The sequence below is a fragment of the Nerophis lumbriciformis genome, linkage group LG09 (assembly GCF_033978685.3).
Source record: "Nerophis lumbriciformis linkage group LG09, RoL_Nlum_v2.1, whole genome shotgun sequence".
NCBI classification, from domain to species: domain Eukaryota; kingdom Metazoa; phylum Chordata; class Actinopteri; order Syngnathiformes; family Syngnathidae; genus Nerophis; species Nerophis lumbriciformis.
Window position 1 is genome coordinate 11,354,769 of NC_084556.2, and position 19,128 is coordinate 11,373,896.

Sequence of the window (19,128 nt, forward strand, 5' to 3'; positions counted from 1 at the left end):
GTTTTGTTAACGCAGACTTGTGTGGCTTATTTATGTTAACAAAACCACAGACGAAGTCACATAATTGGCCAATAAAACGGAATCCGCTGCTGAATGCAGAATATCACAGAACTTTAAACAAATGTGACTGAAATGTTGTCATTGTGAGGAGAAGGAACATTCGCTAGGGAAATAAATGTCCGAGACAGCTCATTCATCCCCGAAACATTCAACCGCCCCGTCCTGAACTAAACAATTTTGTGAAGGCCACTTGAAACACTAACAAAATGTAGGTTTCAAAAAAGTACTTTTCATAAGCATAATGTACTGAAAACACTTTGATAAATTTACAGAAATGTTTGCTTTGATTTAAAATACGGGTCAACATTTTCCAAAGATGTATTGCACTAACAAATGTGAGGTTTTTTTGCATTTAATTAACCAAACATTTTATAACATTGTATTTATGACACAAAAAGCAGACTTTATGTTGGTGAAATAAGTGTAAAAGGTAAAAAACAGAATTCAAAACAATTAAAACAGAAACACTTAATTTTATTGTTTTTCCATATTGCTATTGCTGTTTAAATGTATTGTTACCATTATCATTTACTATTATTATTTTAATTGCTGTTTACTTTGTATTATTTTATATACAGTTGTTCTTTTAAATCATATTTAAAGTTGAGTTTTGGTGGTACAATATATACTCATGTTTTCAAATTAATCATTAATCCTGTTGTTAATCGTGATTTCATTATAAATCAATATAATCATGATTATTATTTTTGCCATTATCGTCCTGCCCTACTACAGGAACACAATCTATTTCATATTTTTGTATTTATTCTATTTTTATATTGCTGCCAACCTAAGCTATTTATAACATCCTATTCTATTCAAATTATTAGGTAAATACTAGTGATGGGCAATATCAAAATATCACGTTACGATATCGTCACGGTATTAAGGCCACGGAATGATATTATTGCGGTATTGTCAAAAAATAAAGACTTGGCAAAAGTGTGTTAAATGAAGTGACAGGGATGTTTAGGATACACACACTTGCAGTGATTAAACACAAACATAATGCTAAACCGTTGTAATCATATTTATTACTACAAACGGGTATCTTTAAGTGCAAAGACTGGTGCTGGAACATCCAGTTTTTCAAGTAACACACACATAATAAAAAGCAACTGATTAGAGTGTCTTCAAACTGCCAATGTAAATATTCAGTGTAAGAACTAGATAACAGTAATGCTCAGTTTTAGTGTCTTTAACTTTTAACTTCAGAGAACCAATGTCCTCTGCAATGAACATTTTTGTATTAGTTTGGAGAATGCTGATTGTCAGGAGGTTAACTGACAGTCTAACATTTAAAATGGTAATACCTCACAAATTGATGGCTTCTTGGTTTTACATGAAGAATATTTTCCAAGTGATTTATCAAGTGGCTTCTCATGTTACTCAAATTCCTTGCCCCTTAGTAGATGTCGCTGTTTGCAATGTCGCCAAAATGCGTCCATATTTCTGATTTAAATTTTGAAGGAGGTTCCTCTCTTCTCGCTTACACTGCGCAAGGGGTCATGGGAGATGTCGTTTACCTCTTTGAGACCGGCCCACTCACTAGCTCCAGAGGAAACTACACTGAATGGACTACAAGTTATTGTTTGATACAATCACATGCCATAGTATTATCGCTAGCATTTTGAAAACAGAAATACCGCAATATTTTACAATACTGTTACATTCCTGGTAAATGACAACTCATGAGTCTATAGCACACTCACCGGCTGTATTTACTTTGCATTGATACAGTGTTAGTGTTTCATAATGGACACCTGCAATCTACTAGAATAAAAAAGTCACTACCCGGTACATTTACTGCAAAAAAATTAATAGTTAACAAATTTTTGGTTTTTGTAAATAAATAGCTGTGCAAAAAGGACTGTCAAACACGCAACTCTGGTCAATGAACCAAATAGTAAACAGGAAAAAAAGAACATTAACCTTATATGGCGCTATAAGATCAAATGATCCCAGATTTCGAATTTTTGTAATTTTTCTTTTTTTTTTTTTAGTTCCGTTTAGATCGATGAAGACATAAACCAATGTCAAACGTGACATGCCACTCTTCCGACTTCATTTAGTGCGAGCTGAGTACGAGCTTTAACATGTGAGCTGAAAGAAGCGCTTCCTGATGAACGCAGACATTCAAATGACACAACAGCGACATGTTTTTTTTTGTTTCGTTTTTTAAGTGACACACACATCGATGTATGTACACACACAGTATCAGTCCTTGTGTTTAATAACGCATCGATGCTTCAGTATCGTTTGACCCATCACCAGTAAATACTATTGTCCTTGTGGTATTCATTTGGCTAAATCTGTGACCTTGAGTACCACATGTTGTGCCATCATGTGTCATATGTGTGCTGGTATGACAATAATGGTCTTTGAATCCTTTAATACTTAGTTTTGCACTGTTTTTGCTCCCTCAGTTTGCCATCGTGGTTTAGCTTTTCTAGCAGGTAATTTGCTTGTGACCTATAGACTAATCATAGGTTAACGAAAGTGTTTGTTAATTTAATGGATCTGTATTTATTAATGTATTCATAATAGAATTGCATTTTTATTGCCATTTTTTTTTTTCTATTTTGATGTGGTATTTCTGAAGCCTATATGCCAGTGGTAATCATGCCATATTGAGAGAATCCGTAGTATGCCTTGAATAGCATTTGTTATTTCTTAGGTCAATAAATGTATTTACAGTATTTGATTGTTTTATGCATGTTTATTCATTAATATATTTGTAATAATAGGGACGAGCGGTAGAAAATGGATGGATGGATATACATTTTTTTATATCTCGTTTGTGCTTCAGCCCACATACGACCAGTGGTACAGTAGTACCTCAATTTAGGAGCACAATGTACGTCCGAGCTCGAAACTGACAGCACTCAAAGCAGCCCCGCCCATCCAAACAAATATAAATCAAATTAATTCGTGTTTGGCCCTACCAAAACCTAATTTTTAACATGTAATATGCCTTTTAAAAAGAAAAAATAACTCTTAAACGAGACTAATTTAATTGCAAGCACTACAAACAAGTATAGTAGTTTAATGTAATAATGTAATGTTCAGCATTAACTTGGGGACCAGTCTTATGCAACAGACCTTCGGTTTGCTTCTCTTTCCAGTGTTGCCAAGTCCACTGAATATCCTCTTGTTATAAGTGACTTGTTTTCTTAGAGCTGGCTTTGTGTCTCTCTTGTGACTTCTGGCAACACTGTCTCTGTGTAGGAACTAGTAAATAGCTGTTTATGTTGCACACGGACATATTTGAGTGACATACCAGCGAAGTTAGTTGACAACAAGTCATACTGTATGCATGTATGTTTACAAAAGCTATTGTTCGACCATCCAGTTTGTCGAGTCAGTACTAGACAGAACAAATTAAAACACGTCAAAGAATCTTCTTAATGTTTTTATGGATAAATGTTTGTCATTTGTGGCTACATGCCGAGTAGGCTGCTAAACAGGTAGGATACACTTTTGATAGTTTATTTCTCTGATTTGGTTATCCTCTTTTCCTTCGCACTAACTTTTTTAGTTCCGCTGGTTGTAGGGCAGGATGCCAACCTCTCAGCGTTGTTCAAAAAATATCGGATTCAATACCCATCTCTCGTTGAGGTACTACTGTAACTTATTTTGTGAAGTAGTTTGCCAATACGACATCCACCTGTTAAAATCAGTTTGTGCAACTCATTTGTAAATGTACAGCTCATTTTGTACTGAGCAGCCAGACCAGTTCCTGTCTTACCTGGTAATGTGGTTATCATCACACATTTCCACTTTGCCCTATTGCATTACATCATAGTTTTGACGTTTGAGGCATATTTATCTAGAAAATTTAGATTGAACTCCTAATTCTGCAACTTTTAGTCTTGTAGATGGCTGTAACGGTTTTGAGCTTTTATCTTATGATTTATGGTTGTAAAAACAAGTACAGAATGGTGGAGGTGCATAAAGTGATTGTCCTGGGGCCGGTAAAGTTGGTGTCTAATAACTTTGGTGATTTCCAAACCAAGATGTTGCATTTCAGTTAGATGTTTTCATTTAAAGACATGCTTGAATTTTGATGCTTTATGAATAGCAGAGCCACCCTGAAATGTGACAAAAAACATTGTTGCATGAGAAATGCGTCAAATACACAAACACGGCGGCAGCTGATTTTGATAATACATAAACATGTGGACAGCATCCCTCCGCTGGTATGCTTATTGATCAAATGTAATGTACATTTTTCATAACACCCACTCTTGTTTGACTTTACATGCAGCCAGGAGTTATAGCAGAAGAAGAGGTAAAAACATGGATCTCAGAGTCAATTCACCTTTTATCAAGTCACCATTATCTGTTCTTTATTTGGATTTTGGTTTTGCTGCAGTCATAGTTTTCAGTGTTCTTGTGTCTGCATGCTTGTCTTACGTGTCATTCTGTTCACACGTGCATGCAATATGACATTGGACACTGCAAGTTGTTAGCATTTAGCGGAAATGGCACAGAACACACACACAATACACGGTGCTGCACATACTGTAAGCTGGGGCTGAGGCTAACTCCCTGGCGTAAATCTATAAAGCAGCTCAGGGCAGGTTGTATTGGAGCAGGCATAGGCGAGGCAGGGCTTAACCCCTACAATGTGCGCACACATACTCACACACATACGCACGCAATCCTCTTGTGGAGCTATGCACACTCTCACCTACAGGCAACTTGCGTGTTTTTGTGTAAACGTGCATGCTGTTCAGTTCAATTGTTTGTTTTTTTATTCATACATTTGAATCCTTTGGCCAGTCGTGAAGTTGATGTTAAAGACGGTCCTTAAACTATTATCACGGCCAAATGTGTGCATCAGAATAAGCATCGTTGAGGCCTTACTCAGGAATTAAACTCATCCTCTCCTCCTCTTCTTACAGGTCATTCTTCCCTCTTCCCCATGGAGGATGGCTTCCCTGATGACGAGCGCGGCGATCAGGGTCTTGCAGGCCTCGGCTCTCCACATTGCTTCCCACACCAGAATGGAGAGCGCGTGGAACGTTACTCACGCAAGGTCTTTGTGGGAGGATTGCCCCCAGATATAGACGAAGGTACGCAAGGAGTTGCAATACGACATCAACTTTTTCTTTCATAGTTCTTTTTATTGATTTCACATTCACATTAACAACAAATTCAAACCCTCTTCATCCCCTACCGCTGCTGTCACTCAAAACAAAAACAAAAAACTAAAGTAAGAGTACAAAAGTACCCGGAGTAAAATAAATAAATAAATAAATAAATAAAGTTCAGTACAAGGCACTTAAAACAAAGTAATTGAAAACTGAAACATAATGTAGAAGCAGCATGACAAGGCCTGAAACGTCGGCAGTCATATTTAGGTACATACAGTATCTAGGGCTCTTCATGCACTTAGAGGATTGGTCAAAAAAAGTCAAAAAAAGGTCTCCACACTTTAAAAAGCCCCGTAATGTATATCTTATTTTCTCGAGCTTCAGGTTTGCTAGTACGTCCCTTATCCAGTGGGAGACTGAGGGTGAGACAGCCTCCTTCCACTTCAACAATATCAGGCGGCGTGCGAGGAGGGTGGTAAAGGCAACTACTTTTTCATTAATTCGTGTGTATGACAAATATTTCTTGAACCTTTTTGTTATATGGCATGTCGGAGTAGAAGAGACAATGGCCGCTGGGACAAGACAGCTGTGTCACAATAAAATACTCAAAAATAAACTTTTTCTCCTAACATGGTGACTTTATTCTTGTATAGTTTCTTTTTCTCAAAACATTGTGGAGAAATTGTGACATCAATCTCATAATTATAGAACTATTTTCCTTTAAATGAAATGGGCTTGTAAAATTTTGCCATTTCAATATTTGTATCTCGTAAAAAAATCTAATTAGAAATGTAAAAAGTCTGACTCTTTGCATTTTTCATAGAAGTAATTGTGCCTTGTTAAATTTACGCTTTTGGCTAAAACCTGACATATTTACATATATATATGCTGTCTCTATTTTAAATAAAGAGAACATTTTAATAAATACATGTACTCTTGTAACTGAAATAATTGTGACTATTTTCATAATATAAATACTTTTTTTTCATAAAATGTTTAAATGTTTTGTTGAATGTTAAACATTATTTGATATAATATTATGACTAGTAATGTGATCTTATTTCAATAATATTCAAAACCTTTTCCCCTAATACGAAAATTATGACTTTTTTCCAACTAAATTGATATTTTGTCTTGTGCAAATATAGATACTTTAATTTTTGTAAAATTTAGATTATGTCTTCAGAATATTAGTACCGGTACTTTTTATTTGTAAAATATATTTCTCTTCTATATATTTCTTCTTCTAATACTTGTCCCCCTTCCATATAATTACTATTCATTTTGAATCAAGTTGTATTTATGACAATACAACTTGTTTTTTTTGACAACTTTTTCTTGTAAATTGTGATATACAGTAATAATATACTATTTTATTAACATACTTGTTTTTTGTTGTACAATAACTGTTTTTTGTTTTGTGAAAATTGTACATTTATCAATGTAGTGTTTGATAATATATGTTTTTGACGGTAAAATTATCATGTCTTGAAAAATTGTAATTTCATTCTTAAATTTTTTTTTTTTTTTAATGTTTTAATGTTTTGTCCAAACTACATAATATACAGTTTTTTTCTTCTACACAATTGTATATACAGTACAGTATAATATTTATATCCGTGCTTTGATAATTTTACATGTTGTACTTGTGTTTTTTCTTTGTCTGGGTCTTCATAAATAAAAGGCTGAATATTGAGTGTTTGAAAGCTGAGAAGCTTTATTCATTTAGAAAAGTACAGAAAAATGTAAAACGGGCCATTCCCAGTAAATCCGCCTTTTAAAAAGCTGAGTATGAGTTTATATTTGTTTTGTTTCAGATGAGATAACTGCCAGTTTCCGTCGTTTTGGACACTTGTTTGTGGACTGGCCACACAAAGCTGAGAGCAAGTCTTATTTCCCCCCAAAAGGTACAGTATAGTCATGTTATCCTCGATGTGGTAAATCAGTCTTGACCTAAACACACTTTTACCTTGGGCAGGGTACGCCTTCCTGCTCTTCCAGGACGAGAGCTCTGTGCAGGCTTTGATTGACGCCTGCATTGAGGAGGACGGCAAGCTGTACCTGTGCGTGTCCAGTCCCACCATTAAAGACAAGCCGGTTAGGGTCTCCTTTTGTTCTCACCTTAGCTTAACTTGCAAAGTCTCATGAGATCTCTCGACGTTGTGTGGTACAGGTCCAAATCCGCCCGTGGAACCTGAATGACAGTGATTTTGTGATGGATGGCTCTCAACCTCTGGACCCAAGGAAAACTATTTTTGTTGGAGGGGTCCCTCGCCCGCTACGTGCTGGTAGGAAGGACGCTTAAACTCATGGCAAATTGTATGCCTCAGAATGTCACAATATGTGTTGGAATTCACTTTTCAGGTCCCCAGCACTCATGCAACCCCAGACCATGACGAGCTACCACTACGTTAGACAATTGCCTTGAAGCTCACTTATATCACCTGTTACTTAGACAATAATGACTGTCGAATCATTTTCAGTGGATAGTGAATATATTCTGCTGTACACTCTGACTAAAGGATGTCCAAGTCAAGTGTATCCAAGTTCCGTTCCTGAGACGGCGATGTACGTTGAGTTTTATTGCAAATCGGAACTAAATAACTACACTGCACAGAACATATGAAGAACTTGTATAAAACAGTAATACAAAGATTATGGAATGAAATGATAAGAACAAAGAGAGACTGAATTTTCAAAGATACCGTCTTTATCCTTGCTGATGGTAGCACCGTTTGAGCGACTTGGACCATGCATGCAGCCATTTGTCAATTTATTCTCGTAATATTATAACTTTTTTTAAATTTTTTTTATAAATTACCTTTTTGGTTTAAATTGCGACTTTCTTGTAATAACTTTTTTTTATCGTAAAATCATTTTTTGGGGGAGTTTATATTGTCTCTTTATTCTCGTAATATTTTAACTTTTTTTCTCAACAAATGTATTTTGTTGGGGTTTAAATTGTCATTTTATTCTTGTAATGCAACTTTTTGGGGGGGAAATTCCTCTTAGGGTGTTTAAATTGTCACTTTATTCTTGTAATAACTTTTTTATCGTGAAATTTGTAAATTGTGACTGTTATTATACTATAACTTAATTCTTTTGAAATTCCTTTTTATTTAAAGGGGTCATATTATGATTTTTTTCCCAAAATGTAAAATACTTTTTTGTTGTCTACATAACATTTAGTCTACATAGAATGGCTCTTTGGTCAAAATTTACCTTTTTTTTTTTTTTTTACAGACGTTTTTTTTAACCTGCTTTCAGGATGCACCGTTTTGTGGGCAGTCTTATTTACTGTACATGCCTCCACTTCGACTGTGCCTTTTCCCCATCAGCCATGTTGTAGTTTTCAGGGCTTCCATATCGAGTCCACTGACAGATATAAAGTCAAACTATACGCTACTTTGTATTAAGAGATGGCAAAAGCGGAGGATGCATGTGCATGTACTGTATGATTAGCCAGTCTGCTCCACAACAAGAGGATAGGGAAAAACAAATAACTTATTGACTACAACTGAATAAAAATGGCGGACTTGCGCACAGACCTTTGGGTAAACCTCTACCATGTATGGAGATAGCCGCTGACGTCACATAATGGGGCAAATCTAAAATGGCTTTGGAACAAAACAAAATATATATTATATCTCCTGAAAGCCTCCATGGTTTGAATTTATATTTTTGGCACTTATGGGGATACAAAATACTCAAAAACAGATACCAATAAGCAAGAAAGTGGGTTTTGCTTTATAGACTTTTTTTCTCGTAAATGTACTTTTGTTTAAAACTCTACCTGCATTATTTAAAACTCTACCTGCATTATAAAACTTTTTATTGTTAAATATTTCTTTAAATGATCACTCACTTAATTCTCGTAATATTATTACTTCTTGTAAAATTGTTGTGTTTTTGGTTTTAATTGTCACTTTATTCTTCTAATATTTTTTTTCTGCTAAAATCACTTTTTTTGTTTAACTTGTCACTATTAGTGTAATTTTTATTGTAAAATATTTTTCGGGTATAAATTCTGATTTAATTCAGGTAATATCTCCTTTCTCGTTTTTTTTGTTTGGTTTGAATTGTGACTTTATTCCCGTAATGTAATAATCTTTTTCTCGTAAAATTTATGTTGTTTAAATTGTGACTGTATTCTCGTAACAGTGTTTTCTTTCATATACCCACATAATTTTTTTTAATGTATGACTTTTTAGCAAATGTAATTGTGAGTTTTGCTTGTGTTCTATTTATGTGTAGCTGTGGTCATAAGGCGAGCAATATTCTAATATGCAGATAATTTAAGACATACAACTTCTATTAGCATTTTTTGTCATGTCTGAAGAACTAGAAGACTATTTGTTCTATGTGTTCTGTGGAACCCTGCTGACCCTTTAATCCATCTGTGTTGCTGGCTTAAAGAGCTCAGATCTGCTGCCCTCATAAACTTAGTGAGTGTAAGGCTGAATGAGAGTGTATGTGATTGGCTGACATTGCTGCTTTTGGTATTATGCTTTTTTTGTATTTATATTTTATCTTGTTTCGCCCCTGCAGTGGAGCTGGCCATGATCATGGACCGTCTGTACGGCGGTGTGTGCTACGCCGGCATCGACACAGACCCCGAGCTGAAGTACCCGAAAGGAGCAGGGCGGGTCGCCTTCTCTAATCAGCAGAGCTACATTGCTGCTATCAGTGCTCGCTTCGTGCAGCTGCAGCACGGAGAAATCGATAAACGGGTAGGTGGAAAGAAATGTGACCACGGTCTCGCCTCGTTTTTTGCTCTCACACATTTTCTTTCAACTCTCTAGATTCTACTTCTCCCTTTAGAGACCTTTAGAGAGAATACCAATGATCAGGAGATGAAGTATCACAAGCTATACTAATCAATTAGATACATTATTGGTTATTTTCCTGCCTGTTTTGTGGAATTTATTAATTTCGTCCTGAAGCTGGAGTCAAAATGGAGTGCACTACTGGGCTGCAACCAGCAGAGGCACTATTGACTCAGTCTCGATTGGTTTGGTGTGATGTTGTTCAAATGTGAAAAAACACAATATTTTCTACTATCTAAAATTCAAAATGTAAATTTAAAAAAACAATATATATATATATATATATATATATATATATATATATATATATATATATATATATATATATATATATATATATATTGTTTTTTTTTTTTAAATTTACATTTTGAATTTTAGATAGTAGAATATATATATATATATATATATATATATATATATATATATATATATATATATATATATATATATATATATATATATATATATAGGGCTTCACGGTGGCAGAGGGGTTAGTGCATCTGCCTCACAATACGAAGGTCCTGAGTAGTCTTGGGTTCAATCCCGGGCTCGGGATCTTTCTGTGTGGAGTTTGCATGTTCTCCCCGTGACTGCGTGGGTTCCCTCCGGGTACTCCGGCTTCCTCCCACCTCCAAAGACATGCACCTGGGGATAAGTTGATTGGCAACACTAAATTGGCCCTAGTGTGTGAATGTGAGTGTGAATGTTGTCTGTCTATCTGTGTTGGCCCTGCGATGAGGTGGCGACTTGTCCAGGGTGTACCCCGCCTTCCGCCCGATTGTAGCTGAGATAGGCTCCAGCGCCCCCCGCGACCCCAAAGGGAATAAGCGGTAGAAAATGGATGGATGGATGGATATATATATATATATATATAAAGCAATTATTCAATTTGTTTTACAACATAACTCCATCCATCCATTTTCTACCGCTTGTCCCTTTTCGGGGTCGCGGAGGGTGCTGGAGCTTATCTCAGCAATATCACATTATTTTTTTATCAATATCGTGTGTTAAAAAACATTTACTATTGATATTTATTAATATCAATAAGATAATATTTTAAAAGATTGTTGTATTGTGGTATTTTTATATGAATCTATGTAAATTAAATAGTATCATTTGATGTGTTCATTTTATTATTTTAGAATATCTTTTATGACAAAACACTGTCTTTGCTGAAAATGGATGCAAATAGTTGTAAAAATTGTAACAATCTATTAATTGCATAGCATTTAATGCAACAATTGGGTTCCTATTAGATTATAATAAATTATAAACATAATTAAAAGTGAATACATTATAAACATGATTAAATATTCTATAAAAAGTTAAAAGTTAAAGTACCAATGATTGTCACACACACACACACTAGGTGTGGTGAAATTACTCTCTGCATTTGACCCATCCTCATCCCTTGTTCACCCCCTGAGCAGTGAGCTCGGAAATCATTTTGGTGATTTAACCCCCAATTCCAACCCGTGATGCTGAGTGCCAAGCAGAGAGGTAGTGGGTCCCATTTTTATAGTCTTTGGTATGACTCGGCCGGGGTTTGAACTCACAACCTACCGATCTCAGGGCGGACACTCTAACCACAAAGCCACTGATTCACATTTAAAACTTTCAAAGAGAATAACAACACAACAAGAGTAATCGATTCAAGCTATACAAATCAATTCGATGATTAATAAGTATTTGTCTATTTTGTGGAACTGATTGTGTCTTGAAGCAGTCGAGTCAAAATGGTGTGCACTACTTGGCTGCAACCAGCAGACGCGCTGTTGACTTCGTCTCGACTGGTTTGCTGTGATGTTGCTATAATATGGAAACACTCAATATTTTCTGCCATCTAAAATTTTAGATATAAAACTATTGTCTAAAGTTGAAAGTAATAGTCAACAGATTTATAACATAAAAAGTGTGTTCAGAAATGTTTTAATGAAATATACATTATTCTGTAAAACATTCTGTGTAAAAATAGACCTACTATTATATTAAATATTAATAAAATAATATTGAATAAATATAAGTGATGCATTTATTTAATTAATCTTATCATTTAATGCATTTTTTATTTTATTTTTACAATATCTTATGTGTTATATGAGTGTGAAGCGACTGGGATGAGAATCAGCACCTCCAAGTCCGAGTCCATGGTTCTCGCCCGGAAAAGGGTGGAGTGCTATCTCCGGGTTGGGGAGAAGATCTTGCCCCAAGTGGAGGAGTTCAAGTACCTCGGAGTCTTGTTCACGAGTGAGGGAAGAGTGGATCGTGAGATCGACAGGCGGATCGGTGCGGCGTCTTCAGTAATGCGGACGCTGTATCGATCCGTTGTGGTGAAGAAGGAGCTGAGCCGGAAGGCAAAGCTCTCAATTTACCGGTCGATCTACGTTCCCATCCTCACCTATGGTCATGAGCTTTGGGTTATGACCGAAAGGACAAGATCACGGGTACAAGCGGCCGAAATGAGTTTCCTCCGCCGGGTGGCGGGGCTCTCCCTTAGAGATAGGGTGAGAAGCTCTGCCATCCGGGGGGAGCTCAAAGTAAAGCCGCTGCTCCTCCACATCGAGAGGAGCCAGATGAGGTGGTTCGGGCATCTGGTCAGGATGCCACCCGAACGCCTCCCTAGGGAGGTGTTTAGGGCACGTCCGACCGGTAGGAGGCCGCGGGGAAGACCCAGGACACGTTGGGAAGACTATGTCTCCCGGCTGGCCTGAGAACGCCTCGGGGTCCCACAGGAAGAGCTGGACGAAGTGGCTGGGGAGAGGGAAGTCTGGGCTTCCCTGCTTAGGCTGCTGCCCCCGCGACCCGACCTCGGATAAGCGGAAGAAGATGGATGGATGGATGGAATATCTTATGTGATAAGACTCTTTTCTGCTTAAAATAATGAGAGTTAAAATATTTTTTTTATGTATTTATATAATGTATCTTATTTTACAACATCTTCTGCTGATTAAAATGTATTAATATATTAATTAATGGTATTTATTATTTCATGTATTTATCTATTCCATTATTTTAAAATATCATATGCGATTTTTCTGCTTAAAATGGATACAAATGTTACTATTCCTTATTTGTATCACTAATTATTTGAAGTATTTTATTATTTTACAAAACTTTATGTGACAATGGATACAAATTGTTTAATAAAATTTGAATTTTAATAGAAATTATAAATTTTAATAGAAATGATAAAGCCCCATGGAAAATACTGTAATTCATATTAAATGCAAATTGTTAATGCAATTGAAAAAAATATATAATTTTTTAAATATTTTGTGTAGACAAAAGACGCTTAGTATTAAAAAATCTACAATAAAGTTTGTTTCATTATTTGTAGAAATGTTATGATAATCCTGTGTAATATGTAAGTATGCCATGACGGTAATTTAATCTGATGTAATTTTGCCTGCAGGTGGAAGTGAAGCCATACGTGCTGGACGACCAGCTGTGCGACGAGTGCCAGGGGACTCGCTGCGGCGGCAAGTTTGCGCCGTTCTTCTGCGCCAACGTCACCTGCTTGCAGTACTACTGTGAGTACTGCTGGGCGGCCATTCACTCACGCGCCGGCCGGGAGTTCCACAAGCCGCTGGTGAAGGAGGGAGGCGACCGGCCCCGTCACATCTCGTTCCGCTGGAACTGAGCGCCGCCACGTCACCACGGCAGCCGGAGTGAAGCGTGAGGGCAAGGTAGTGCAGGAGTCGCAAATCATTTTAACAACTAAATGCACTTTTCTGTTGCTGGTTCCTTTTTGCCCAACAATTTTTGTTAAGTTAATATTTATATTTTCAAGAGAGAAAACAGGAATATATCAAAAGTATGTCCAGCAAGGTAGAAAAAAAGATGTGTGTTTTTACATTTTTTTAATTATTTTTAAGAATATTGTTCCTCCCAAAAAAGCTTGTATAGGAAAATTGCTCTGGTACTCTGCTATTCAATTGGCATGCTGTTCTTCATGCATTTGTTTTGATATGAAAGACACCCCCATCCCCAAGCAAATACTCTTGACTTTTTAATTTTGTAGCAATTCCTGTGAATTGAAAAAGGTGTTGCCGAAGAAGAGTGCACTTACTTCCATCAGAGTTTATATAGCAGACCCTTAATTGATAACCAAAGCTGTTTTATTAGCTGGCATCACAGAAATAGAGCGAGGCCACACTTTCTCTTTCGCTCTCTCTCTATCTCTCCCCTCTCTCTATGTCTTTCTCTCTCTCGTTTTCCAATCCCAAGAGAAACAAAACAATCTCATAATTTGTGGTTTTCGATCTCCAAACTTCACATGCAAAAACTAATACCTCAAAAAACTCAGCTGCTAACATTTTACCCGTGTTCTCTCCCTTTTTCGGGGTGGGCGGGGCGGAGCTACGATGTCACTGGCACACTTTTGTACTTCGCTAGCTTTCGTCGCCTCCTTATTTAATTTTTTACTTTAATTTTTTGTAACCGTAATACGGTGCCAGCGCAAGCAGGAGTGCATTATGGGAATGTATCGCAATGGGAAGCTACACACAGGAGATAGCCCCACCCTCCTCTCCCCGCCCCCTTCCTCCTTTAACTTGCCGCTAATCAGGGCCTTGTCAGATCGAACCAGTCACGTCCTTCCACACTGGATAAAAAAAAAAAGACAAAAATATCTGGTTTTGTAGCCATTTTTGCCGATTTTACAAGGCTACCACCAAATTAAAAAAATAAATGCATGTTAATTTTACCCAAGTTAGAAACCATATGTCGCATGTGTGGCAGGGGTGAGGAACTATACTAAGCAAATCCTTTTGTCTTTAGAATTGCACGGCGGGCCGGTTGAGATGTTTTCAAGTACCGTTTATGACCCACGGCCCCACAGGTTGCTCACCCCTGCCCTTTAGGGGATCATTCTACTCAGCATTTAGGTCTTTTATTGGAAGCATAAATGAAAACTTCTACTACAGCAGGTTGAGGAACCAAAGATGGCTGTGCAGTAGTAGCTCATTTCCTGGTTGAGTTTTTCATCTGAAAAATGAACCGCTCCCCTCTGTCCCGCCGTCAAAACCAAAGATTGGCCTTAAAATACAAAACCGTGCAGTCATAAAAATCTCATGAAAAACCATATATGGACTTCCTCCTGTTGCTATCTCCAACAAGACAAAATATAAAAGTGCACATTCACAGTTTTTCTTCATAGGGCACATTCACACTAGTCAACAATTGTCTAGTGTGAGCGCTCTGATTTGCTGATTTCATGCGTTCACTCCTCCCACCAGTTATTCTGAATAACCTTGCACAGTAGACATAAGAAAAACTGCAGTAAATGTGTGATGGCTCAAGCCTGATGGGCCCCGGTGTGAGTGCGCCCTAAAAAAGACATTTCCAACACTTTTGTGAAGAATTTGTTGTTCAAAAATGAAATTATTTTATACACGGCCTGCTGATTTTTTGAAACAGTGTTTTCTAGCTAAATTATTTTGTCATGCACATATAAAAAAAACATTTATTATGCACTACTTTTCTACATTTTTTCTCTTTTTTTTCTTTTTTTCCAACAGTCATTTTAGGCACATTTTTCACAGATGGGGAAACTCCTTTTTGCAATACCTCAATTTTTCACATTGTGAAAGGTAGCTTTTGTACTTTTGTTACTGAGAGATCTGCATATATGGAAATGTTCATTTTAAAGAAGATTTAAAAAAAAAAAAGTAATAGAGCTGAGTAATTTCAAAATATATATTATTTTCAATTATGCTTTTTATACATTTTAGTGCTGAGGACTCTTTAACAACCTTCACAAAATGTGTTGATGCGACTACTTCACAGAGGAAAGACCAAAGTGTATCCGCTCTTTTGGTCTTTTAGCTTTTCCTACACTTGATGTTTCCACTCAATTAAAATAATAATAGCATGGCGAGAAATAACAAAACAAAAAAGGACAAAAAAAAAAAAGTGGTGATCTTAAAAACTGATGTGACTAAACTAAAAACTTCGAAAAATTTGACACTTAATGCTGAATCTCGTATCACACAAATGGATGTTTGGTGTTTAGATATTTTAAATATTTGATGAAAAAAGCGTATATAAATATATCCATATATATATATTCTTGAACTTGCCAACTAGCACCTATTGTAATCCTTAGCATGCATGGCGACAAAAAAAGAGAAAAAATGAATTAGCTATTAAATTAACTGTTGTGGTGTGCACCAAATGTTTCTCAAGTATTGTTAAGGATAAATAAACCCATCGTGACCCTGTAACCCCCTCTTTTCTCGCTCTCGCCATTGGCAGACCGCAGCGGGATGCACATAATAACAGAAGCTATTAGCGTGAAAGTTGTTTTTTTTTTTGGCAGTGCAGCATCCTCGTAGAACACTGTTGAAAAAAACAAAACAAAAAACAGCTAATAAAAAGACTTGAGAACTTTTACACAGACCTACACGGAGGAAGGGGAGATTAAAAACTTGAATGTGGTAGATGAAAAGAAAAAAAAACACAATGTTGCAAGTTAACTTTCAAGTTGTTATGTGCAATACTTCTTTTGAACCTTTTTCCAGACGAAAGACTCTTTGCAATGTAATTCTTTAAGAAAAAAATGCCATTTTTAATTACAGACATTTAATTAAAGAAGATGTTAATATGTTTTTTCACAAGTCATTTTCTACTGTTTAATGTAATCCTTTTCATGCTGGTGTTTGTAAAAAAAAAAACAGAAAAGAAATCCAACTATTTGTACTAATATAAATAATTGAAGTTATTTTTAAAACATTTAAAAAAGTTTTTTGTGCTCATTTTGCTTATATATATTTTTTTGGTTTATTTGAAGCTACTGTGATTGATTGCATTGTAATTATTAGGTCAACAATGTATTTAGCTGTTTATTGGTATATTTTTAATTGGAATGTATAATTGATTTTTATAATTTTGATCAGATTTTTTTGTTCTATTTTTGAGGTGAAGCTTTTAATATGTTAAAGTGTCTAGTTTTTACTAATTGCTATATTGTGCTCCACAATATATGGTTCACATTTTCTGAAGGAAAATAAATATTTAAATATTTGTCTGTTAATGTTACTTAATGGCAAGATTTCAATAGTTTTTAACTGTGTACGGGAAGGCTGTCGTATTTATTAATAGCATTTTTTACTTCAGATATCACCTTAATTTTTATTGTCATTTCACTTTATAAGTTCCTATTTTTGTATTTTCCTTTCTAATTAAGTTATGTAATACGGATATGTCCATATTTCTAGGAGTTGGTCTGTAGAAGTGCTAGTGAAAACGAAAAGAGAAAAATCTAATGTTATTTAATTGTTTGCGGCCAACTATTTATATAACAGTATGCATAATTTTTAAATATTTGTAATGTGAAATGTTGAATGAAATAAATCTTAACTGTGATGAAAATTTGTGCCTTGTTCTTATTTATATTAAATGCAATATTGTATTTTTCCTTACAGGCAGGCCAGTGATTTGCTCATTCTTTGCTTATAAAAAGCAAAACAAAGCATTTTCGCCATCTAGTGGTGACGGCAAGAACCGCACCATTCCAGCGATACGTAACAGCTTCTTTCTGCCTCAGATTTGATTTAAAAATGTGACCTTTTGTGCCTTGGGAACAAAAAATGAACGGTAGCGATTTTATAAAATGTAAATATCATTTAAACCATGAAATACAATTTCGAAATCATAGTGGTTGTACCAAACTAATCTGACCACAAGATGGCGGAAGCAAACCATATACAGTATTGTGTTTAATGCTTAGTTTGCCGTCATCAAGGACAAAGTTACTTTTATCTACTTTTGAGCATTAAAACATTCATGCTTGAAAAAAAATTCATAAGCAGAAAAAATACAACATGTCAGTTAATTTTAGGTGTATTTAGGCATTTACATGCTACTACAAGTTATCAGTTCATGTTAGTCTTATTTAGGCATTTACATGCTACTACTTCCGGGTCGAAGGTTAATTGCGAGCTGCCAAACGGCTCGTAAAGTCTTCCTGTGCAGGTACAATTCAACAAAAATATTTGAATAATATCCTGAGGGGGAATAAAAGCATAAACATGCTTTATGAACTCAATTTAGTGGTTTATGTGCTGAAGGTAAATACCATAATGTTTTTTTCAGCGAGCGAGTGTGCTACTTCCCCGCAAACAAGGGTGGCAGTTGTTTGAAGTTGTTATATTATAATAATACAGGATACTGTATGTGCTAAACTATATTTAAAAAGGTCTGAATCATAAAATATAAGGGAGGAATAATCAAATGGTTAAATACATTAAACATGTTTAGTTTTAGCTGCTCTTCGTGCAATTGAACTATATAAGGCATGACGCATATAAACATGTGTTTGGCGTTTACACTGCCACGGATTGAATACATTACCCTTAACTATACTGTTTTACCCAGTTAAAAAAAAAGGATTTGGTAATGAGATGTATGTGGAAAAATGGTCTAATATTGTGCTGCCTTCAGGAACCCCTGGAGAAGTGAAGTATTTCCTAAAATCAAGTAGGAACTGCATAACGACTCATCCTTTTACAGGACAATACATTGCACTTGTTAAAATGATACTAATGTTGTTTATTTATTTATTTAAAAGCACTCATTCATAACAACTTTCAAACCTGGTTATCTCCAGGGTGAGCTAGTTCACGGCTAGCACCAGAAAGCATCATGAATTCAGCTCCTAAACACTCCTCCCTGCCCCCCGCCACCTAAAAGATAAAAAATAAACAGTCTGCGGTGTTGTTGCATGCCAGAGACCAGCAGGATTTGGGATTATTAGGGGGTTGGATTGTCTGCTGCTTGGAAGAAGCCCGCCGCCAGACATAGCCGTGAGTTTGTAGCTAGCGGTGCAGCGTCGCATCTCTCCTGCAGCATCAGCATCACCTGCTCTTCCTCATCCTCCTCCTCTTCCTCCAGCTTGCTGCTGCGACTGCTGGTTCTTCCTCTTGCCTTGGAGCAACACACACGCATACGCACACGCCGCTGCAGCACAGGACCTGCCGACGAGGACGCTGTAAGTATACCTGCATGCATGTTGCCTTGTTTACATGTTTGTTCATGCTTTTCTACCAGGGATTATGATCATGCATTTTTAGTTTTGTGTAATTTTTTTTTTACCAGCCTACCTCTCAACTGTTTGCTCTGCTAAAATAAGCAAAATAGTGATT

At 36.1% G+C, this 19,128-nt stretch overlaps 2 protein-coding genes across 6 annotated transcripts in view; both read left to right on the top strand.

Annotated features, from left to right (window-relative positions):
* Positions 1-17,356, top strand: part of cpeb4b (cytoplasmic polyadenylation element binding protein 4b) — a 51,466-nt gene extending 34,110 nt beyond the window's left edge. For 2 of the 4 annotated variants that reach the window (XM_061962572.2, XM_061962574.2), the window contains 7 exons: positions 4,328-4,351; positions 4,968-5,138; positions 6,977-7,066; positions 7,138-7,256; positions 7,333-7,447; positions 9,708-9,889; positions 13,398-17,356. In XM_061962572.2, coding sequence (XP_061818556.1) covers positions 4,328-4,351; positions 4,968-5,138; positions 6,977-7,066; positions 7,138-7,256; positions 7,333-7,447; positions 9,708-9,889; positions 13,398-13,625 — 929 coding nt within the window. In that variant the 3' untranslated portion in view covers positions 13,626-17,356. The remainder of the gene's footprint in view (positions 1-4,327; positions 4,352-4,967; positions 5,139-6,976; positions 7,067-7,137; positions 7,257-7,332; positions 7,448-9,707; positions 9,890-13,397) is intronic. The other 2 variants (XM_061962573.2, XM_061962575.2) reach the window with 1 other exon arrangement.
* A 1,364-nt stretch (positions 17,357-18,720) lies between these two features.
* Positions 18,721-19,128, top strand: part of nsg2 (neuronal vesicle trafficking associated 2) — a 62,320-nt gene continuing 61,912 nt past the window's right edge. The window contains exons 1-2 of one of the 2 annotated variants that reach the window (XM_061962580.2): positions 18,721-18,789; positions 18,878-18,974. The gene's annotated coding sequence lies outside the window, so the exon portion shown is untranslated. Of the gene's footprint in view, positions 18,975-19,128 lie in introns of both variants that reach the window. The other variant, XM_061962579.2, reaches the window with a different exon arrangement.